The sequence below is a fragment of the Grampus griseus genome (assembly GCF_964374135.1).
Source record: "Grampus griseus genome assembly, chromosome: 3".
In the NCBI taxonomy this organism is placed as follows: Eukaryota; Metazoa; Chordata; class Mammalia; order Artiodactyla; family Delphinidae; genus Grampus; species Grampus griseus.
In genome coordinates this window covers 105559188-105583411 of record NC_139019.1, presented here as the reverse complement: position 1 = coordinate 105583411, position 24224 = coordinate 105559188, and the positions used below count along the sequence as shown (strand labels likewise).

Here is a 24224-nt window from a genome sequence, read left to right as displayed (position 1 = left end):
ATGCAAAATAAATATTAACAGATTGAAGATTGAAAAGTATAGACATGAAGGGAGCAATTAATCAGAAGGATTTAATTGTCATGAGTTCTCATGCTTCTGACAACATTGATTTGAAAAATACCTCAAACAAAATTTACAAAATATCAAATAAACACAATAAGTAAGTACATAGGGATTTTAATAAAACAATTTTGCTCTAATATATTTATTTATTTATCACCAATCAAAAGAGCAGTACGGCCTAAATTCCTTCTTCCATTAGCTGCCCTTAACACACTGCTCCACTCCTGTGATTTTACTCAAAGGCAGTCTAGGAACTTGTCCTTTATCCATGGCCTAAGTGCCCTTTTACCCTACTCTCCACCTCTCCCTAACACCTACCCCCCCCTTTCCCGCCCTCAGCCTCTCTCTCATATCACATAAATTGGCATCCTCTTCCCCAAAGTTCTTTCTCTCCTTGTCAAGTAATCCCTTTTGGAGGCCAATTTTCTTATTCTCCATCAAATATCACCTCTTCCCCGAAAAGAGGAAGAGGAAAAGAAGGAAAGGGAAAAAAACACTTTGTTAACCAAGAACCCATCTTGGAAGGATGAGGTATATTTAAAAATAAATTAGTATTCTATCATATTAGTATTTTGGTGAGGAAGTTTTAAATATGATATAACCCATTAGAAGATAAACTTGTAAATTACAATTTTATAGTCTACTCATGATTCACATTATTTGCTTTTCTAAAGATGAAAATGAATGCAGGACCAAGCCAGGAATCTGTGAAAATGGGCGTTGCGTTAACACTATTGGGAGCTATAGGTGCGAGTGTAATGAAGGCTTTCAGTCAAGCTCTTCAGGAACTGAATGCCTTGGTAAGTTGATAAACGAGTATATTTTACTTGGTAAATGAAACATCTGTTTTGTGACATCATCACAGAAGAGTTCTACATATGTATCCTTGTCTGCTAAACAGATTCCCCAATCTGAGTAATAATCCACGTACCTCTTCCTTAAAGGTAGACGTCTATTAAAATGACATATTCGTATATGTATGTGTTGTACCTACGTCTATGCTTAACGTAAATAACCATCTTAAATGGTCTTTCCAAAATTAAGATTAATTAAGCTCTATGGAAAATGTGACTTTAGTAAAACTTACATCAGGGGATGATTTAATTCCAAAAGAAAATATTTGCTATGTAAGGTAAGCTTTGCTGTATTAATGATATTAAAGAATATGCCACATTTCAAAAATGCAGTGAAAGTTGATTTTTATTTTATGGTACAGGAAAATGTTTTACAAAATATTTTCTTTTGGAAAATATAAGTCTCAGACATTTTAATGATAACATGCATACATCATAAACCATTTTAGTTAATTATGAGCAGGTGTAAAAGTATGGAGTAGTAAAATTTAAGGCAAACAGAGAACTAGCACTCATCACTGGATTTGGTGCAAAAATAGAACATTTCAACTACATCAGATTGTTCTCAAAATGCTGTCATCTGCTTCAAATCCTAGGAAATTATTAGTCAAGAAATTGGCTATTGTTGTCTTAAATCTAGACCTTTTTGGAAATAGAAAAGATAGCCTACAGAAAAAGTGTTCTTTTCTGTTCATATTAACTGTTTATTAGGATGGTTCTTAAAACCACATAAAAGAGCTCTTTGCCTACTTATATCATTGAAATCCCTTTATTTATAATTAAAAAACTACTTAATCCGATGTTTGAACAGTATTTTAGATGTCTAAAATACAGGAGATTAGATTGAATATGTATCAAAATTATAACATAGTCTAGAATTTGCTTTTCAAAAACAAATCCTGTTGCTCATTTGCTTATTTAAAGGGAAATAATTTTCTTTGATTTTCCTTTTATCTGGATTCTACAGGAATGGTAGTTTACTATCACTTACCTGCAGATGAAAAAAAAAGAAAAATCCCAAATCTATTTCTTAAGTATAGTTTCACTTATTATTAAATTTAATAAACTGTGTTTAGTGAAAGAACACTCCGTGAAATTAATCTCCAACAAAACTTTCTAATCATTGTCTTAAACATTGTCTTAAAAGAATATTTAGCTTTTAAGAAAGTATTTCTAAGGAGAACATTGATTGTCCTATTTAATTTGAAGACCAAGGTGTCAGTTCCTTGACACTGATGCCTATTAACTACATTCTCATTTCAGACAATCGACAGGGACTCTGCTTTGCAGAGGTATTGCAGACCATGTGTCAGATGGCATCCAGCAGCCGTAACCTTGTCACAAAGTCAGAATGCTGCTGCGATGGGGGGCGAGGCTGGGGTCACCAGTGTGAGCTCTGCCCACTTCCTGGAACTGCCCAGTACAAAAAGATATGTCCTCATGGCCCAGGATATACCACTGATGGAAGAGGTAAGGAGTTGAGGAAATTCATGCATATTATTAACACAGTGAACATTAAATCAGATTAATTTTGAAGGAAGTAAAATAATAGCTAAAATATGTGTGTGTATGTTGTGGTTGTATATGCTTTTCGCTAATGCTTCAGAGACTTTGAAAGGTATAATCTTCATATTAAATCTAAAAGGCAGAATCTATTATTATTCCTATTTTAAAAGATAGAAACTGAAGCACAAAGCTTAAACGATAAATCATTTTCCCAAGATCACAGCCTTTTTAAGGGATGGACCAAGGAATGGAACATATCTGTCTAACCCCAAAGCCCATGGATAACTCCTGAACTATACTTGCTTCATTTAAATAAAGGTTACTTGTTTGTTTGTGTGTAACGCATTTGTTTGAGTGTACGCAGGGACTCATTCTGTTGGCAACATATTTACAAACCAGCAAGTCTCATAAATGATTAGTAGTTTCCATTTTTTTGGTACAATCAGTATACTAATGTCCTAAAAATGTCATTTTCCTCTATTACTATACAGATTCTCGACCCTGTGCTTGATTACTTTGCTAATGAAACCCTTTCTTCAGTCTAATACAAGTGTGAATTTAAAACCAATCCATGGTATACTATCACAAATTCCAAATTAGTTGAACTTCAGAGGGGTAGCTTTCTAGATTCCCAAAAAATAATTCATACTTAGATTGCAGAACGAGTAGACTTCAGTGGGGCTTTCAACATAGCCTTCCTTTTGTTTCCCTCTTCCTATCACTTCAGATTCTTTTTTTTCTCTCCCTTCTATGTTGCCACTGGACTGAATGATGAAAAGGTACACCAGCACAATTATGAATGTTGGTTCTTAATGATCTGTCAATTCCTTAATTTCTCTTAGTTTCTAACCAGTTTTATTCTTGCATCTGTATTAAATTACATTTGTTTTTGCCTTGGGGTTTTTGGTGGACAGATATTGATGAATGCAAAGTTATGCCAAATCTCTGCACCAATGGTCAGTGCATCAATACCATGGGCTCCTTCCGGTGCTTCTGCAAGGTTGGCTACACCACGGACATCAGCGGAACCTCGTGTGTAGGTAAGGCGAGGCGAGGCGTCTCTGCATCTGGGTGGTTGTTTCCTACATGTCATTTACTGTCAGCAGAGTATCTTTATTATGGAGCTTTGGAATGTACATTTTGTTAAAAAATGCCATTCCTTTCAGCAGTGTGGTTCTTAATATCATAGGAGTTGTCCAAGGCCTTGTCTAGTAATGTGAGACACAGAATTGTTTAATTCATCAAAAAGTCTGTGCAATTAGGGAAACATAGAAATTATTAAAAATATATTTTCAACATTTTATGTTTAATTTAAAATGTATAAAGGCATGTTTGTTTGTCATTCTTTTAATGAAAGAATAGGACTTTTGATTGTGAAATTGTGTGTTTGCATATGGAGAGAGTGCTTTTTGCTTGTTTCTCATTGTGGTTTTTTTGCATAAAATATGCCAATTAAGCATCATCTAAAATTTCCAGTTGCAAAGCAGTCTCAGTACAGAGACCTTCTACATTTTTACAATCTCTTTTTCTAATTTATTTTATTGTCTCATCGACACCATTCTATGACAATTGGAGGGGGTTGGTAGCTTGCCTTTCTGAGTCTTTCCAAAGCATTTAGTTTTCATTAAAGAAAAAAAACTTTTCTCCTTCATATTTCATCAACTTACATCAACTTGTTTTAATAACAAGCATACCTGGCATGAAAAGGTTAAGAAAAACCAAACTAAATCTTAGTAAACATTCAACTCACTTGTTTGGGCAAGAGAGTGATAGAGACTAGGCTATCAATCATGAGCTTTTAGCATTCTGTGGGCTATCAATCAATGTGTTTTATGGGGGAAATGGAGGTGATTTGCTATCAGAGTCCTAGCAGAAAGAAGGTGGCATATTCAAATGAGGACAGTTTACAGAGACTTGTTTTTGACAAAGAGACAGTATATAAAGGTGCGGGTAGAGTGGGCAGAAACTGCAAGGGATAATGCTGAGTGCTGGGACTGTACCACCTCTGGGCCAAAGATAGAGGGAAAGGTTGAAACTTAGAAGAGGGAAGAAGTTTTGCCCAGAGACCTGCCTTGAGAGCATCTGTGACCTCTGATCCCATCTTGCGAGGAGGGAATTGAGGAATTAAGGACCAGCCTGAAGGCAGAGGGCAGGAGAGCCTGCTAATGGTGTCTGTGCAGTTCAGCCTCCTGGGCCCGAAAACAGGGTGGACCAGGGTGAGGACTGCATCTGAAGGGGGAAGTGGGAGGCTTCCAGCACAGTCTGTGATGCCGAAAGATTCTTAGGGGAGTGTCAGCTAAGAGAGGTTGAGAATTCCTGCCACATCCACGTGTCAAAGGAAAGAAACTCTAGCCTTTAAGTTTATGATTCTCAAGCTGTAAACCAAAGTACACCCAATCTAAAAAAATCTAGTGTATTTTTTTAAACCCAGACAGTTGTTCCGGATATTATAATATTTGCCCAAGACACGCTCGACAGAGTAAACCGGTAAATTAATTTAGAGAAAATTGTTCTGTGCCTCATTTCTATTTTCCATTTTAAGTTGAAGAGTAAAAGAAAAAGATGAAGTGAGAATATGGAGGGAGGAAAGGGACTGGTTTTTCCTTCTAACCAATAATTTAATCCTCACATCACTTTTGCTTAGATCTTGATGAATGTTCACAGTCCCCAAAACCCTGCAACTTCATCTGCAAGAACACAGAGGGGAGTTACCAGTGCTCCTGTCCTCGGGGCTATGTCCTACAGGAGGACGGAAAGACATGCAAAGGTGAGTGAAGAGTCTGCATTCTTCTGAAAAAAGAGTCCTCTCTTTTTTCAGATTCAAAGTCAGCTAATCAGGGATGATACTGTGTGTCTCACCTTCACTAAAGCACATCTTCCTAGTGACCATTTTATGATTCATAGAAAATTCTACCAAAGGACACATGCCAGGAGGCAGAGAGAATTAAAACCCGGGTTACAGTGGTTTGCTTCTTACAGCAAACCACCCAAACTGAAAAATAAATTAAATAATACAGTAAGCTATGGTGAAGGAAGAGACTGAACAACTAAAATAATATTTATTTTGTTGCTTATCTGAGATTTCATTTCTCTAAACTACCTTTATTACACATTTACTGCAGAAGATTGAAAATGAATAGGTAAATTTAAATTTTTGCTTACATAGTTTTAGTAGTAATTATCAAACTAAATTAGATAATTAAAAGAGCTTCAATACTATACTCATATGTTCAATTTTATAGTAAACCTCATCGGTATGAAAATAATGGACTGAGGAAATTCCTGTCTAATTAAATTTTTGAAATACAGTTTATTCTCAAGAAGATGAAGTTTTATTTCCAAGAAATACCAAAAAACAAATAGAATAAAATAATAGGAAGCAATATTATACCCTTGGCTCTACTTAGTGAACCGTTATGAGTCAATTTAATTTTGCACGTTTATAGTTATTTTTATTTGAGTGCAACTGTGTGTGTGTGTTTTAAGCTTTAAAATAGTTAGTCTTGTCTGCATCTTACATTGCTCTGTGAATTTATTTAAATGTCTTTTCCCATATTAAGTTCCAATCCAACCAAAATCAGATTTTGAGTTTTCTATCAGTATAGTTCAAATACTAGTTCCATTTATGACTAGAATTATAGATGCTGTGATTTTGCTTCTTCTGGTATTTATGATGGTGTTTTCATTTGGATCCTGAGAACCTGACTCAGTGTTTGTGTTAAGACCTTCATCAATTTTCAGATTCTGTTTTATTTTTGTTTAATCCCTTCTTTAATAGAAATAAGTGACCAGCCATGTGCTAAACTGTGCATTAAATACAAGAATTATAACCTTTGGATATTAGTTTTGAGAACAGTTCATGAACACCACTATGATTCATCCTTTCAGTTTTTTATTTTAAGAAAACTTTGTGGTATGTATCACCTTAGCCATCCTATCATTGTAGCCCATGATATTTATGCTGCTTAAGTATGTGAAAAGAAACTCCTTGCCATATGCATATGGATATCTACAAAGCTTCCAACAAAAATCTAGACAAAATACTCCTTGTGGCTTCCTGAGAAAGGAGGCAAAGCCAGATAACTCTGCTCCAATTTTCATAGGCTTCTCTTTCATTGCAGACCTTGATGAATGTCAAACCAAACAGCACAACTGCCAGTTCCTCTGTGTCAACACTCTGGGAGGTTTTACCTGTAAATGTCCACCTGGTTTCACACAGCATCACACTGCTTGTATTGGTAAGACAAAACTACAAAAGAGAAATTTTGCAAACTTTTAGTAGAAGCCTAAAACTGTACTAAAAAAATGGTAGAATAATGGCTCAGTATTTACATTAAAACCAATCCCTCATAATTACTGGTCTAAAAATGTTGTTAATAATAGATTTTTTTTCACTAGAACAATATCCAAAGGAAAAAATCCTGTATAGTCCAAGCACATGCACATGAGGTGTATTCCAGGCAATGCCTTTATATTGCATTCTAAATATAACCATGTTTGTTCAGATAAAATATGAGTAAAGGCTCACTGTAGTTTAGAACATGCTAATGAATATGCTGGGTTTTTTTTTTTATGTTAGAAGGCACACAGGTTAAGAGACTTTGTCTGTACTATCGAAAACCATGTCCTCAGTTGACCCAAAATATGCTCTAATTTCAAATCTCTTGAAATATATTTTTTCTGACCATTTTTGCCTTTAACATGACCATGAATAATGGTATACATTTCCCTAAAATTCTGTTTTCACATCATGAAACTTAGGCTTTCACACTTCACTTTTTACTTCATGTAGTAAAATTTGAGTCATATAATAATTGGGAAGCTTGACGCTCTCCCACTTTGTGCTTTGCTAGACAACAATGAATGTGGGTCTCAGCCTTCACTTTGTGGAGCAAAAGGAATCTGTCAAAACACCCCTGGAAGTTTCAGCTGCGAATGCCAAAGAGGGTTCTCTCTTGATGCCACGGGACTGAACTGTGAAGGTGAGTTTATTTGCTCAAATATTCTTATTCTAATACAGCAAACTGTTTTCTTTTAACTTCCAAGCCACTCAATGAGCAATTGAGATCATCTCAAAAGAAAAAAAATTAACAAAATAAAACCCAGAAATTGATATTTTTGTTCATAAATTTTCATATATCATTTTGGGGGCAGAGGAAAACCTTAATGTGATGAAACAAAAATTCTGTGAGTACAAATTGGCTTCTAAAGTAACTGTTTACCTAATTACTGATCTAAAAAAGAATTGAACTGAAAAAGAATTCTGTACCTAATTTAGTTTACAGTAGTGTATGAGTATACCAGAAAAAAATTGGATGTCTGTTCCATGATACTTGAATGTGTAAATATTACATGTAAGACAAAGAACGAATTATAGAGAACCGAAAAAATGTACAGAAAGCTCTGGGAAAAACTGATGGCGATTTTATTTGGTCTGAGACTCCTGATTCACTCTCTTTTCTATAAAGGGCATTTCCTATAAAGTCTCTGTCACAATAGGTATTTCCTATTAAGTCCAAGGGAACATTTAAGTAGGAATAAAATAAGAATTTGCCTGCGGTCAATAAAATATTATATTGTTCTTCAGTATTTCTATTGCATGTGCTAGCGTATGAGACAAATGTACTAGGATTGGTAGCTTTTACAAAATGCTCATGCCAGAGATTCTGAGAGCATATACATCCCCTTTATATTTTTATATACAATTGTAATTTATGTCTTTATTGATATTAGTCACCCTTTAATTAATTATTCTTAGAAATATATGATTTTGAATTCTAGAAATATATTCAAAATTGTTAATATTCTCTTAAGAATTACTCAAAGTTTTTTAATATACTCTAAGAATTATAGGACTTTTATATGTATCTAATTTTCTGCCAAGAAAAATTCAGTTTAAAAATTTTCTATTTTAATATTTTGTATTCGAAGTCATTGAGACTTTGAAAGTATTCTGAACATACAGCTGCTTGCCATGTGTGGGTTTGGCTTGTAACCATCCACATAAGATATCATTTATTAATTATCCATATAAATTTGTTACGCATACATCAGACATGCCAATTTCATTTCACTTTTTATGGGTAGGTTTCAAAGCCTCAGTTGTCATTCCAGAAGAGTATGCATGTCTGAACAAAGAAATTATTCCATATGTGTCATAATACTATATCGTGTCTAAAAATAACATATTTAGAATACTTTAAATTTGCATCTAATTAATCTTGAATGGTAATAAAATTTTTTGTGTGCAAACCATTATACTTTTTAGGTATTTCTGTAGTGCTTGTATCTTCCCAAAAATGAGGATTATATGTCAATCACTTTTGAACCTACTGGAATATATAATGCAAAGATATTTATATCATTTACCAAATAAATCATACCGTATGTAGTTAATCCATCCAAAATGCACAACATTTGTGGTTGCTATGGTTGATTTGCTGACATTAAGTTGTTATTTAGAGCACTGACGTGGCATGGCTGGTGGATAGCATAAGAATGATGTGGTTTCTTATCTCAGAACTGTTCTCTGCACCACCACTGATTAATAACCATGTGACTTGGAAAAATCACAGCCCCTCAGTATGTCTTGTTTGTTTGTTCCTGTGATAATAGTTACCCCAGGCTGTGTTTGGAGTTCATTTAAGAATAGTAGAAGAAAGGTTACGTAAAGATCTTGCCGGGATTGTTTTTGCAGATGTTGATGAATGTGATGGAAACCATAGGTGCCAGCATGGCTGCCAGAACATCCTGGGAGGCTACAGGTGTGGCTGCCCTCAAGGATATATTCAGCATTACCAGTGGAATCAGTGTGTCGGTGAGCACTCGCTTGTTACACAGCATCTGCTTTTCTCACCTTAAAGCATCTTTGAGTAAAAAGAACGAACAATAAAGACTGGCATTTCAGTGTAGCCTTTAAACCCTAGAGCTTAAAAACCAGTACTTAGGACTGATGCATGGGGATCCATTAAACTAGTCTCTGTACATGTGTGTATTTGAAAATATACATAATAAAAATGTTAAGTACCTAAATGGTAACTCAACTAGAGCTTTCATAATTTTAATTTTCTGCTAGGCGTAATTCTAAGTTTCTGAAGATGGTGTCAAGAATCATCATCTTCACATGTTAAGGTCAGAGGGTTTTTATCGGTAATTTAGTATCTTTTGATTGGGGGTTGAAGGATTGCCCATCCATCCCCCTCATATAAATCTAAAGGGATTCAGATCAACTTAATGAGCACCATTCATCTGTGCTCTCCAGTCACATATTTAATGAAGAGGCTAAAGGATTTTAAGGTAGAAAAAGTACCTAGTTACAGCAAATTCTATTGAAAACTCCATACAAAAGTGTTTATAAAATAAAATCTGTAGGCACTCAGCTCCCTTTCTTGCACTTGATAGAGTCATGGAAATTCTCCTTTTAAGGAGAGATTGATCAAAGAGAACATTACTCTCTACTTGAATAGCTGGCTAACTTAGTTAGCATATGCCTAATTTCTTGGCTCCATTTGAATGCCCTTCATAGAGGCACCATCCAACACAGTGTGACATTAGATGCTGGCACAGCAGAACAGAAAGGGGAACAGTGGTCCTGCTGAGAAACAACGGGGTACTTCCTGTTTCTCTGTAGTCATTTAAATTACCCCACATGTATTTCAGATCTTTTACTGTGAGCAATCCACTAAATAAATTAACCTGATTTTATCCTTGGTGATCTTCTCAAAAGAAATTTCTAATGACAGTTTAGTGAATTGAGAAAATCAAGACAAATTTCAAAGGAGGGAAAGCAACTCTGAACGTCATCGCAAGTCTGCTGTGGCCTTGTGCCAGGTTAAAGACAGATGCTTAGGCACACCACAAATAGACACTCGTGGGGGAAATGCAAAAACCACTAATGATCTAGGAGTTAAGGACAGAGTTTGAAAGGATTATCAAAATGATGAGTTAGGCAGTCAATCAAAATAACTTCATAAGTTTAGTTTACTTCTTTTCTCTTCATAGAAAAAAGAATGTCGCAGAAGTTGTTATGCCCTGATTTATTGATTCATAAACAGAGATAAAGTATAGGCACACTCTTCAGAACATAGGGAATGGTACTTTTTTAGATAGCTATTAAACAGTGTGAAACGATTTTATTGTGTTGTTTATAAAATATGAGGCCCAAGCCTCTATTTGGTTAACACCACGGCTTCTTGTTTAATTCTACAGAACTTAAAGCAAAAGAATGATCCTCTAATATTTCACATGTGTCAGCTTAACTAAAATTCTTGTTTTTAAAGTGATCATGAGTGGAAATAGGAACATGTATGGAGTATCAACTCAATTTCTACGTTTTTAAGTTTCCTGGAGTTTTTGTCTGTAAGCATTTAGTGCGAAAATAGCCACACAGGTTTTCACTGAATTTGGTCTAACTTAAAGTCAGGGCTGTGTGATGTATCCCACTTCTTCTTGCTGGGATCCTTGGAATAGGCACTTAAGCAAGGCAGTCACCCCAAAGCAGCTCACGCTGGAGTCCAGCCAGAGGCCAGTGTGCCTTCTAGTCAGGAGAGACCCCCATGGGCAGAGGGATAAGTGGTTTCAAAGATGAGTTCAAAGCTAAAGATACATAAGCAGATATCCCCAACTGCAAGAATTAATTTGTTAGCTTTCTCTGCTAAAATGGGCCTCTGTAAGCAGCAGGCCCCTGGTAAGTAAGATGAAGCAGGGGTTTAATTTGAAGGATTCGAGATTCTTCTGTGCAGGGTTGAGCAGTCCAGCTGGTCCCTAGTAAAATTGCTGACTTTCTTGCCTTGAACCCACAGAACACAGTTGGAATTTTAACTCAAATATATGGCAGTAAGAGAATTAAACAACCCGTTGGGAACTAATAAAAGCAACAAGTTAGCAAAATAACAAGCATTATAACAAAATGCAAATCGAAAGGGCACAAATCATTTTTATCTGTCACTATGGGTATGAAATATCTTCAGTTATTCATATGATTGAGGGGGGAATATAGTATGAAGTATTTCAGACAGATTTAAGTGGGGTCCCCTTGTAAAAAGACAAAAATGTTAGTGCATCAGATAACTTAAGTAATATTAAATTGTAAACCTACAATGTTGTTAATACTACTACCAATTTAAGAAAAATGACAGTTCTTGTAAGTGTTAATAATGAAAAAAGTTTTTAATTCAAATGAATACTTTCAGAAGTTTCCAGCCAGTTACCACAGACATTTATAACATTCTGGTACGTGGACTGTACAGATTTAGGTAACATTCTCAAATATATGCAAGCATGACGATTATTCCAAATTGAAAATAAGGGAATATTATTAACATTTGCATATGGTTACTTCTAAGTATATGAAGCTTTGGGTTATGTGCTGTCAGCAACTTCTAGTTCCTTGTATGTCCTTTTCAAAATAACTTGAACATGGTTTAGCAAGGCTTGAGTCAGCTCAAAGTGGGTCTCAAACAGGAACGTATTTTCAAAGTCAGATTACCTAAGCCTATAGAATTATGCTGTGATGTACGTTTATAGCATATAAACATGAAGTCTATCCTGGTGCTTCCAGAAATTTTACCTACTTAGAAATGTTCATGTCAGTGGTATGTTTAAAAGCAATTTATTCAACTAACTAGTTTTGCCTGGTAATTTTTCTACCTAACACAGTGTCGAATACTATATTCATAGCAGGATCATTTTGTTAAATTATAACCTAACTCACATTCTCCATTAGGAGAGAAACACCACATATAAATGTCAGATTTAATTATAAAAGCAGATGAGCCTTTGAGGCAGAATTCCAAGTCTTTTGTATGTAGAAATAAAATAGTTATATTTATGTCATAGGTAGCCTGGTTATTAAGAATTTATTCATATGCTTTCTCCCCATGAAATGAAGGCTAAGAATTTGTACATATTAGGTAATCATAGCACATTTCATATCCAGTAATTAAGAATTCTACATTTGGCAGTTTGGTTTAATTCTGAAACTATAATCACGATACAGAAATGTGCCTAATAACATCGGCCCTCTCAATAACCTCTGTGCCGTAGTTAATGAAGTTTAATTTCCTGTGTGAGAGGCCTCTTCACTGAGACTGTATCTGCATCTTCTGTAATCTCTCTGAGCTCCTGCAGATAAGCACTTCCCTGTAGCTGCTGTGTCCCAAGGGTACACCTAATTGCAAATGGGCCTGTTTCCCCACATGGGCTGAAACATAGACTTGTCAGGTATTAGGTAAACAGACACACTATGCTCCAGTGCAGTCATGAGAATTTGAAAGAATTCCACAGACCAAATGTGACTGGTGCCCAGGGTGACATTTGGATTATAATAAAGCCCACAGGGGGGTCAAGCCACAAAATAGGTATCAACCAGATAGTTAAGAGCAAAATTGTCGTCTCCAAAGTTAAAAGCACAATCAAGCTTTGAATTTGTAAAAATGATAAGAGCAGCTGAAAGTATCAACCTGTAATTATCTTGCTGTCAGGCATTTATGGTATAATGTGAGTCATTAAACTAGTAAAACCTATGTCAGCTGATGGCTTGGTGCAAACCCATGTCAGAAGGCAAAGTCTGCACTTGATGCATTCTCAAGTGTTAAAAGTGTACAAGGTTATTGGTTCAGAATGTTCAATTAAATAATGTTTATTTCAGTTATTTTCATTTAAGGTATTTAAATTTTTTATCTGTTTTTCTTTCCATATATAGTGAAGGCTTTGGGAATTGCTGGGAGAATGGATAAAAATACAGATATAAATAGAGGCTTTTAAAAAATTGACATATAATTCACCTACCATAAAATTCACCTTTTAAAATGTACAGTTCAGTGGTTTTTAGTATATTCTCACAGCAGTGTGCAAACGTCAACACCACAACATCTTCATCCCCCCAGAAAGAAACCCCATACCCATTAGAAGTCATTCTCCATTTCTCCCTCCCCACAACTCCTGGCAATTAGTAATCTTCTTTCTGTCTCTGTGAATCTATCTGAAGTGTAGGCTTTTGAAGTAACCTTCTGATACGAGAATAGAAGAGTTCTTCAGTAGTCAAACTGCAAATATCTGTCCCCAGAGGCTGCCAGGGTATTCAGAAAAACCTAGTACAAACAGAATATAAAAGGGCGGGGCAAGGTTTTGTTTAAGTCATAATTTAGGGGGATTTGTTGGGTCTTGTTGTGTTTTTTTTAATTTCATAGGCTTTGCAAATCGACCATCAGGGTAAACATTTAAAAAATACGGTTCTAGGGCTATTTCCCCTGTAAAATCGTAGGTACTTTGAAACTCAGGTTCTTCTTTGCCCCACTGCCCCTACCCCTTGTAAGAGTCTCTTGCTTTATGTTCATAGATGAGAATGAGTGCTCCAATCCAAATGCCTGTGGCTCTGCTTCCTGCTACAACACCCTGGGGAGCTACAAGTGCGCCTGCCCCTCTGGGTTCTCCTTCGACCAGTTCTCCAGTGCCTGCCACGATGTGAACGAGTGCTCGTCTTCCAAGAACCCGTGCAATTACGGCTGCTCCAACACGGAAGGGGGCTACCTCTGCGGCTGCCCACCTGGCTACTACAGAGTGGGACAGGGGTAAGGCCCTCCACCTCCCCGCACACAGGAAGGCGAGCGTGGTCCAACTCAGGCTGCCCTCCCTGTGTTCAGGCCGCCTGGCCACCCGGCACTGGAGGGGGGGCAGTTCATGGTGATTAAAAGCCCACAAGGGAAAAGCATTGATCAGGGCACTTAGGGAATAGGAGGAGGAAGCACATGGAAGAAGGCATGTGGATTACCTCCTTTGTGGTGAGCATAAGACTCAAACGTGTGTACAGGTATCACTCTCTTGCCTCTTAAAATGGCCTGAGTGGATTCAGTTGGATCCCTCAAGGCCAGAGACAAGCAGTTGTCTAAAAATGCTGTGGCTCACGTGTTGTCAGAGACACCTGAGTTAAGTACAAATGGAAATGGCTTCACCCCAGATTCTTCTGTGAATTTTGGCAGGTGCTAGCTCCATGCTCCCTGAGGAAGGAGTTGTTTCTCTCTTTGCTCATCTGGTTTTTTGTTGCACAGAGAGAGGATGCGCCTGGTTGGTGTGACACTGTCTCCACAAGGCTGGGTTCCCTCCAGCTAGTTGCACTTTCCCAAGTGCAGCTGTCTCAAGTCCTATCAGCTGCAGATGAGGTTCTGGCCACGTGCATCCTTCCTTCAAGGAAGTCAGTGCTCAACAGCATAGAAGATAAGAGTTTAGGAGTCAGTCAGGGTCACCCTCCTCAGAAGGAGCAGTGTGTGAGTCAGACACTGAGGGTCGTGGACTAGTATGTCCACTGTGGGTACATAATAATGCTTGAAACAAAAGTCGTGGTGTAGACAAGGGTCATTTAGAGCCAGCTCGCTGAGTCTTTCACTAACCAGAATTGGAGTTCAGAAATCTCAGTTGGTAAAGCAGAGAGCTTTGTTGTGAGCAGAAAACATAGGCTTCAGGCTTTTGAATCAAAAGAACTTCTGGGGCTTCCCTGGTGGCGCAGTGGTTGAGAGTCTGCCTGCCGATGCAGGGGACACGGGTTCGTGCCCTGGTCCGGGAAGATCCCACATGCCGTGAAGCGGCTAGGCCCATGAGGCATGGCCACTGAGCCTGCGCGTCCAGAGCCTGTGCTCCACAATGGGAGAGGCCACAACAGTGAGAGGCCCACGTACTGCAAAAAAAAAAAAAGAACTTCTGGCACTCTCTTTGGAAATTCATACTTAATTTTTATCTTCTTGATTTAACTACACATAGTGCTTCAGTCTAATTAGGATAGAAAATTGGGGAAACTTGGGGCTCACTCTTAGAAGAATTTTGCTGTTCAGAATAAAGGAGAATCTCATGTATTAAGTGTTGAAGAAAAGAGTTACCAAGACTATTAGGTTTTTATATTTATGATCTTAGGGTTTGCTTTGTGGGTTCTTATTTTGGAAAAATCTCTGCTCTACCTCTGGAAAACAGTAGTCAACATTATAATGAAGTCTAACATCACCTTGCATCCTATTGCAAATAGCCACTGTGTCTCAGGAATGGGATTTAACAAAGGGCAGTACCTGTCAATGGATGCAGAAGTGGATGAAGAGAACGCTCTGTCCCCGGAAGCATGCTATGAGTGCAAAATCAACGGCTACTCTAAGAAAGACAGCAGACAGAAGAGAAGTGTTTATGAACCCAAACCCACTGCTGTGAGTAACCTCACTTTGTTTTGTCACCAGATTTTATCCATATGGAGTCACGTATATTTTGCAGTAAACTTTTATGTAGGTTTCAGCCTCAGTGAAGCTAAAACTGTCATGAAATTTATTGGCTAAATTCATGGACACACTATGGCAGAGACAAGTAAATTAAAATTAGAGGCATTTTTAGCTCAAAACACAAGGACTGGGGGACTTTAAGATTCACAGTTTCAGATCGTATGTTTTCATTTTTTGATTTGTGCCAGAAGGCAATAATATGGGCTTCTAGGAAATAGCTATTTTGAAATGATTCAAAAACCAAAATTATTTTGAATCTGTCCAGTTCTGTTGTATACATATGTAATGTACTGGGCTGATTTTAATTTTCAGTAGGTAAGCCAACTTGGTCTTATATTGTAATATTTATAAGACAGGTGTTCCTCCCATAAAGAGTTTATCTCCACATAACTTGTATTTTGTAAGGAGCTGAAGATCTGAATTGCCTGCTGCTGCTATGTCTTTGCTGTTCATAGTAGTTAGCAGAGTGGTTAAAGGGGCAGGCCACAGACTTCATGATTTTGAATATGTTCCCTGATCCTCCCTACTTACTACCCATGTTACATGGGCCATTTTACTTAACCTCTCTCTACCTCAATTTCTTCACCTGTGAAATGGGAATAAAAATAATTACCTCTGAAGGCTGACAAGAAGATTGAGTGATTACTGTGAAGCTCCTGGAATGGTGCCTGGCATAAGCATCGTACATGTTCTCCGAATAGTACCCAGTATCTGGAGATGTTTTCCCCCAGACATCAGGGAGAGTACCATCCTTGTCAGTTAGTGTTACTGCAGAATTCCCCATCAAAAAACCTAGTCTTCAACTCACTGGCTGTGTGAATTGGGCAATTTGTTTCAGTTTTCTGGGCCTCAGAAACTTATTTGTAAGACTAGATAGACTTAGCTAGCCAAAAAGTCTCTGGTTCTATTTTATAATAATAAATAGGCCAGCATTACATTTACCTTGCGGAGACTGAGGTGTCTAACTGATATTTAAATATGGCAACTGAGATATTCATTAAGTATCCCAAACTACAAATCCAGAAATTCTGCTCATAAAACCTTCCCATCGTAGTTCTGGGGACAGGATTTTGTCTGCACACTGATGGGGGCACTTCTGCACCACTTTTCTCAAGTTTTTGGCAGGCATCCACTCAATGCATTGATTTTTTTTTTTTTTTTTTTTTGCCTGTCTTACTGAAATAGCATTCCTAAACCTCCCATACTGCTGACTGAGGGAGACTTGGTTCATCTGGGCCATGCCCCATTGGCTTTTTACCAAAGCTGGTTCAAACCTGAGCCCTGACGACTCTGCAGTTCCCTCCCTCTGCACTAACAGCTCCCAGCAAAGACACTCACTCACGGTTTGTGACCATAAAATCAACCTGGGCCTTCAGAGTGAAGAGCCCTCTGGGGACAGTCCCTGCTGTTAGATAACAGCTGCACTTCTCGTTTTAACTCCAGAAAAAAAAAAAATTACAGTCATTTCCTAAATTGTCTCTTGTTTAGTATTAATAAGCATGATATTCCATAAACTCAACAAAAAAAACTTGAAATGTGAGTGCTCCCCATAGGCCCAGACCTGAAACTTTACCTGGATAAGGCTGAGTGAGAAGTCGTAAAGATTTACAGGGCATACTCTGTGGAATTGACCTTTTCTCCCAGCTGACAGTAAGTTACAAGCAGAGTGCAGAGGGGCAGAGATACATCGTCCTTGTGGCTGCACCCCGACAACAGGCTCCTTTCGAGTCATCTACCTGTGCTGTTGAAGGTCTTCCCACATCGTTTCCTGCTCTTTCTCCAGGTTGAACAGATCAGCCTGGAGAGTGTCGACATGGACAGCCCCATGAAAATGAAGTTCAACCTTTCCGGCCTTGGCTCTAAGGAGCACATCCTAGAACTCATGCCCGCCATTGAGCCACTCAACAACCACATCCGCTATGTCATCTCCCAAGGGAATGACGATGGCATCTTCCGCATCCACCAAAGGAATGGGCTCAGCTACTTGCACACGGCCAAGAGGAAGCTCGTGCCTGGCACATACACACTGGAAGTCACTAGCATCCCTCTCTACAAGAAAAAGGAGCTTAAGAAACTGGAAGACAGCAATGAGGACGACTACCTCCTAGGGGAGCTCGGGGAGGCTCTCAGAATGAGGCTGCAGATTCAACTCTATTAACCCCTTGCAGACTTTGTTCCAGGCTCAAATCCCTGCACAGCCAGCCTTCAGAAGCCTCTGAGAAATCAATGACTAATTTTAAAGAGGAAAAAAAAAGACTTTTATTTCTTTCCTCCCTGTCTCAGACTTTAGAATGTTGACCCTCACAGGGAGTGATAATTAGACTCTGGTGTGGCCAAAGATTTGAGTACAGAGGCAACCGTGGTTACTGTATTTTCTATATAACTTCACTTTAAAATATATTTTAAAAAAAACCTAAATATTCAAGAGATCAGCATATGGCACTAAATGCACAAAAATAATGTGAGCTTTTTTTTTCCTGTTAGCAGTCTGTAACACTTTGGGTATTTTGCTATAGTTGCTAATTAAAAAAAATATAGATGTTTATTTATTTTTAATGCAGTAATATATGGAGAAATGAACAAACTATGTAAACAAAAAGGGAAACTCACTTGTTTTTCTTTAGATTTATAAATTTGAGCTATTTCTTTTAGAGGTGCTTTTTAAAAAATTCAGTAGATTCAAGAGGTGTTTCCGTTGGTTTTCTGCCAGTCATCCAACTGGTACACATCTGATTATTTTAAAGGAAGCCTCACAGAGCTGAACGGGCAGTGTAATCAATGTGTCATTAGATCCTTTATAAAGGAGATCAAAGCCAGAGCAGCTCATTGTGATGATATTTCACATCACCAGACACACCAGGCAACAGAAGATGAAGCACACAACCACTGTAGCAAAATACCTTGACTGCTTGTGAGACCAGTAGCGTTGCAGGCCAAACCGTACTGTATTTCCTTCTCATAACCTCAAGGAAGCACATGTGCTACCCACAACACCTCATTCTTACCCAGGGCGTGCTGCATACTTGTGGTACTGTAGGCAGCTGAAGAACTGCTGTTCCTTCGGAAAGGAACACCTGGCGTTCTGTAGTGTTTGGTGCTGTCTTAGATTAATGGTGCATTTATTATGTTCAAGCTATTTCAGGATTGCCATATGTGCAAACAAATCATGCAGTACAGCCAAGGAATATATGTTGTTTTTTTTTAAAATCCAATTTTTTTAGAATTTTCATTAATACTGTAGTTATACACCATATGTCTCGTTTTATCATAGCCTATTGTGTATGAAAGATGTTTGTACAATGAATTGATGTTTAGTTTGCTTTAGTCATTTAAAAAGATATTGTACCAGGATGTGCTAATAAGAGTAAGTCCCCGCGTTCTTCTCAACCCAAGAACCTGTCCCTGGACCAGTGACCAAACCTCATATGTGAAATGGCCAAAGCACATGCAGGCTCTGGGTTGTTCCTCTCACACCTGTGCTGACCAAAGATTAGTCACCAGTTAGATCCAGTTTGGGACTTTGTTTTGTTTTCTAATAACTAAAAAAACAAACAGTGTAAATTTGTAATCAAGTGTTTATGAGGAAAAACTTATGGCTTTTGGTTTTGTTTGTTTTCATAGGTCTGTGTATCAAATATGACACATTTCTTGCAATAAAGCTTATTTTGGGGTAGCTTTCCGACTGAGAGTTTTATGGGACTACAATCCCTGTTTTGTTTGTGGGAGGGGCTGGGGGCTTTGCTTACAGGGACCTGTATGAAAGTACCAGAAGGAAAGCCAGGCACATTTACAAGAAAACAAGCGACTGCTGTCAAGTCTGTGACACAAATTAGGCAGGAGTGTTCAACTGACAATTACAATATAAGGTCATATCCAAATTGAAGGACATAGTCAAGGCAGTTGGTTGTTCACTTCTGCGTAGACTCTAAGCCTCCAAGGACCCATCTTCCTAGAGACCTCAGAATCTCTTCACTTCATCCTCACCTGTGGTTTGGGTGCCATTGTGTTAAAGCACCCTAAAACACCTGTGAGGAAGTGAAACATTCTCTTAAAGAGTCTTCCTTCTTAGGGTTTTCCTGAACTTGAGTTTTTAGTCAAAAGTATGCAGCAGGCATACCCCGGGCCAAATGGCACCTTCACCAAAAATAACAGGAAGAGAGCTTCCTGTCTCTTGCAGTGTTGTACACTGTCCTCACAGGACAAGTGTATAGATAGGAGAAGTCGTTGAACAGGGACTCTCTTCTGATACACAGCTGAAATGAGAACAGACACGTCTCTGAAGTTAATTCCACACAAAGTTTGAGAATGTGTGTGCTGAAATTTTTCATCCAAGGAATAAGAAAACAAGGAAATATTATGACTGATCTTAATGCTGTTCTTAGCCAACCAGAAATTAGCTGCATGGAATAAGGGAAGTATTTGCCTTGAGGCATCCTTTAAAACTTAACATGCGTCTTCAGTTTCATCTGGCATCTGTTACTGGTACAGCGTGAGTGCTGTAATATGAAATTACCTGGAACCAAACTTGACTCTGAAAGTTGAGCAACAGCACTCTTAGTTTAGCTTTAACCTGCTCTGGAGGAAGTTGAGAATCCACACCATTAGGTGCTTTACACAGAAGAGAAAAAAAAAAAATCATTAGGTGCTTTACACAGAAGAATGTACTAGAAGGAAATGACTACTTCAAGATGCTCCTTCCAGGAAGAACCTTTCTGGGCACATCTGATAGCTTTATTGCAACTCCGTTATTGTGAGCACTGATACAGCTGTGATTAGTTTGTGCCTCTCTGGTAACTAAATGCTAATGATAGATCCTGTACCATTTTGTCTTTCTCATTAACTGTCCCCTCAGAAATTACCTTGGCGAACTTACAGAAAACTTCACACAAGACTAAATTAATAATGTAAGCCCAGACATATAAACCAAGTCCAGCAGGTAAATGTAATAGTAAAATAATAAGCAATAATTTGGTCTTCAGCTGACATGAATTCCTTTTCCACTAGCATTTAGATTTGGAGCTTTTAAAAATTTAGGCCTGGGGCTTCCCTGGTGGTGAAGTGGTTGAGAGTCCGCCTGCCGATGCAGGGGGGACGGGTTCGTGCCCCGGTCTGGGAAGATCCCACATGCCGCGGAGCGGCTGGGCCCGTGAGCCATGGCCGCTGAGCCTGCGCGTCCGGAGCCTGTGCTCCACAACGGGAGAGGCCACGGCAGTGAGAGGCCCGCGTACTGCAAAAAAAAAAAAAAAATTTAGGCCCGTTTAGTACTTTTTATTTTGTTCCTTGTTTGTGGTAGGTGAAGGTTGGTTACATTTGCACATGAACACTGAAAATAATTTAAGGTAATATGTAATGATTTTACTCTAAATTCTAACATCTGCCCTATTTCATTATCTAGGAATATCAAACAGGATAATTCATAGATCTGTCCCTTCTAAGGTTTTGGTTTGCCTTCTTGGTTCAAGAATAAATGCTTATGGTAGAGAGTGGGGAACACAACTAAAATTTACAGAACGTCAGTTTGAGACCTACAGACCTTTTGGTTCGTATCCTTGATGCTTCAAGGGAAATGAGTCAATTCATATGTTAAATTGAACCATGAGGAATTGCCAATATTTGGCCATGTTTGACTTACAAAATGGTAATTTCACATGGTTCGATAGATATGTAGTTCAGAAATATTCATGTTTCTCAAGAATAGGCTGGAAATCTGAAAATTTCCCTTCTCTTTGAAAGAATCAGTTCTGTTCACTTCTCTCCATGCTGCTTGTGGCTCATTTGAACTTCTAATTTACAATAGTCCACAAGAGAATGAAAGGACATAATGTATTCAAACAGCCACTTTCTTTCATGCTCCAGAGACTTTGGAAAGAGTGTAAATCACACATCTTTGGGACCTTGAGGGGATTACTGGAAACTGTTTAAAGACAAAGACAAATCCATTGGGAAAGGTTAAATATAGCCCATGTTTTTTTGAAAAATAAAAGGGAAACTTTAGGAATCGTTACTTCTGAAGAGACAGGAAAGATGGCGATTCATTAACACCCCACAGGAAGTGAAGGTGACAGCTGTTTTGCAATCTCAGCCAAGCTTGCCTTTGATATCTAGCTTATGGTTCTATTTTATTTTATTTTTTTTTAGCATGATAGCTTTCTCAAATAAATACAAAGCCATGGTTTTCTTGCTTAATAAGAAGTACGTGTTCCTGACCTTCGTTCTCTTTGAAGATCCATTTGATGTACAGAGCGAGAGTCCTGAAACACAATGAGCAGCTCACTAAATTCAGCATTTTAGCCACTGAGACGGTATCACTTTGCAGGTAAAAGAAAGAGATCTTCAGATCAGGCCGGCCTGAGTTTAGCAAGTGGAGGATAGGACAAGCTCACCGACTCCCTTGGGTATGCTGCCCGCTCTGAGATCCTATCTGCCCTACTTTTGGATGGACAGGTGGGTAGAAGCCTCCTGGGTGTCCTGGTGTGATGTGCAAGGCACTTTATTCATGTCCAATTAGTTGTAAACGAAAGAGAAGTTAAAAGGAAGGACTCAATCCAACAAGCTACACAATGTCCCTGAGCCTTGGTCTCTTTCCTAGGATGATGCTTCCCTGCAGTGTGACTGAGAAAATAGAGTGAGATGGTCCGGGCAGCGCAGTCAGCGGAGGGCTGAGCACACAGCAAGCACGCAGTAACTGTCAGCTGTTCTTCTTCCTCTTCCTCCTCCCACCGTGCCTACAGCCACAATATGGGGTAGAATGCACCCCCATAGTCCCACAAAACTCTTTCCCAAGTGTGGCCCTGAAATTACAACCTTCCCACTGAACTGTATGGGATAACTAGCACCCAGGATGTGTCTTCTAAGTGGTCTGTACCTCTAGGGCAAAGTCCTGGTGTGGTCATGAGAGTTTACAATCTCCACTGTGTTCTTCACTTACTGGAGTCACCAGCTACAGCCCTGGAAGTTCAGGCCACCAACACAGCCAGAGCCCTCCTATCTACAGATGCCTAGGAAACCAAACCTGAAGGAGAACACAGACATCTAATAATCGTTTTTAGAATGATGTAGTGCCATGGAAAGTCAGAGCTACAGAGGCCTTTGGAAACCTACCCATATGTACATGTGAGGAAACTGAGGCCCAGAGTCGTAACCGAGCTAATTGTACTGCTAGTTTCCACCTAGGTGAGACCAGAACCCTGGCTGCACGGTTGTAGTCTGGTATTATTCATACTTCCCACTACATGGTCAGCCTACTTGGATCTCTTTTAAACCCTGAGGATATAGGCCAGTTCCCATGGTTTTGGCTCACATTGAATCCAAAAATGTTTTCCAAGCACGATTCAAGCACTGCTTTTTGTTTTGTCCACCCCACCCTCTGTGTAACTGCACTCAACCTCCTGTAGACCAGAGATTTGTATACACACTAGGATGCCAAGATACTAGCTGCCACAGAGTAGACCCCACCTAAATCACGCGCTGCTTTCAAAGCACGCTAGAGCTCTGACTTTCAAAGGGTTAAATATTTTATTTAAACCAGACCTTCAAAACATTAAAAAAAAACCAAAAAAACCACATACACTTTTGTTCCAGTAAGAACACTTAAGGAAAGCACACTAGTTGCTGGTGTTGCTTAATTGTCATGTTTTTCCTTTTCCTGTGAGCCTAAGAAAGACATTACTAGATTAAGCTGGCTTACTTTTGAAAGAGCCAAGAACCAACAGCTCATATTAGTCACCCCCGTTAGGGCTGCAGATGAAATGTCAGGATGTAGTGTAGACATTTTCCAAAGGAAAACAGGAAAACGCTTTACACGATTTTGAGAGCAAACCGTAGGGAAAGTTAGCACTACTAGCCTTCCCCAGACAACTACTGCTACATGTGTGAGTTCCATTAATGAAATAGCAGTGAAGGCTGTGAATGGCCAATTCCTGAGAAACATGTCAAAAAAGCAGCCCCTTGGCCTGCTCAAGCTGCCTAGGTTTCTGCTCCTGGGTTTACCGCCTTCCTTCCACACCCCAGCACCCCTGTACTGAGGGAACCCATTCATGCAGGGATGAAATTAGAGCCTCGGGCTTGTGCATTCATGAATGTAAGGCCTGAGACAGAGTCTAAGACCCATGGTCATGTATCAGCACCTAGGAACTCAGTGTGAGATGAATCTGTACCTTAGTCGTTCTGGTAATTCACAGAGCCAAGGCCAGAAAATAGTCAATGAGTAAATGAAAGGAGGGAGAGGATTCTAAGACTCCATAGGATCTACCACCTTGGGTAGTAGTGGATGGCCACAGAACACCACGGACCACCTGGGGAGCTGGGCCTCGTCCAAGGAATGGGTGGTTTCACAGTAATGATTTCACTGGACATCATCTGGACTGATTTCTGGGGGTCACTCTGGAGGTATCTTCCCTTCTCTCTGGAGGACTTTCTTGATTTATGCTGCTTTTCTGCACCTTCCTAGGGAGCCTCATAGATCTTACCCAAGATGATAGTAGATTGAAAGCTCTTTGGGAAGGCTGACTATAATTTGGATTTGTCACATGAGGGGACACCCCCATCC

General features: G+C 38.8%; 1 protein-coding gene across 1 annotated transcript in view; it reads left to right on the top strand.

The window, feature by feature from the left end:
• The window catches only part of FBN2 (fibrillin 2), a gene marked incomplete at both ends in the record, with an annotated part of 231114 nt that extends 213280 nt beyond the window's left edge, over nt 1-17834 (top strand). The window contains 10 exons of the mRNA XM_082652282.1: nt 738-863; nt 2181-2387; nt 3338-3463; nt 5068-5190; nt 6545-6661; nt 7277-7405; nt 9121-9240; nt 13762-13993; nt 15436-15607; nt 17460-17834. Coding sequence (XP_082508408.1) covers nt 738-863; nt 2181-2387; nt 3338-3463; nt 5068-5190; nt 6545-6661; nt 7277-7405; nt 9121-9240; nt 13762-13993; nt 15436-15607; nt 17460-17834 — 1727 coding nt within the window. The remainder of the gene's footprint in view (nt 1-737; nt 864-2180; nt 2388-3337; nt 3464-5067; nt 5191-6544; nt 6662-7276; nt 7406-9120; nt 9241-13761; nt 13994-15435; nt 15608-17459) is intronic.
• Between the last annotated feature and the right edge of the window lie 6390 nt (nt 17835-24224).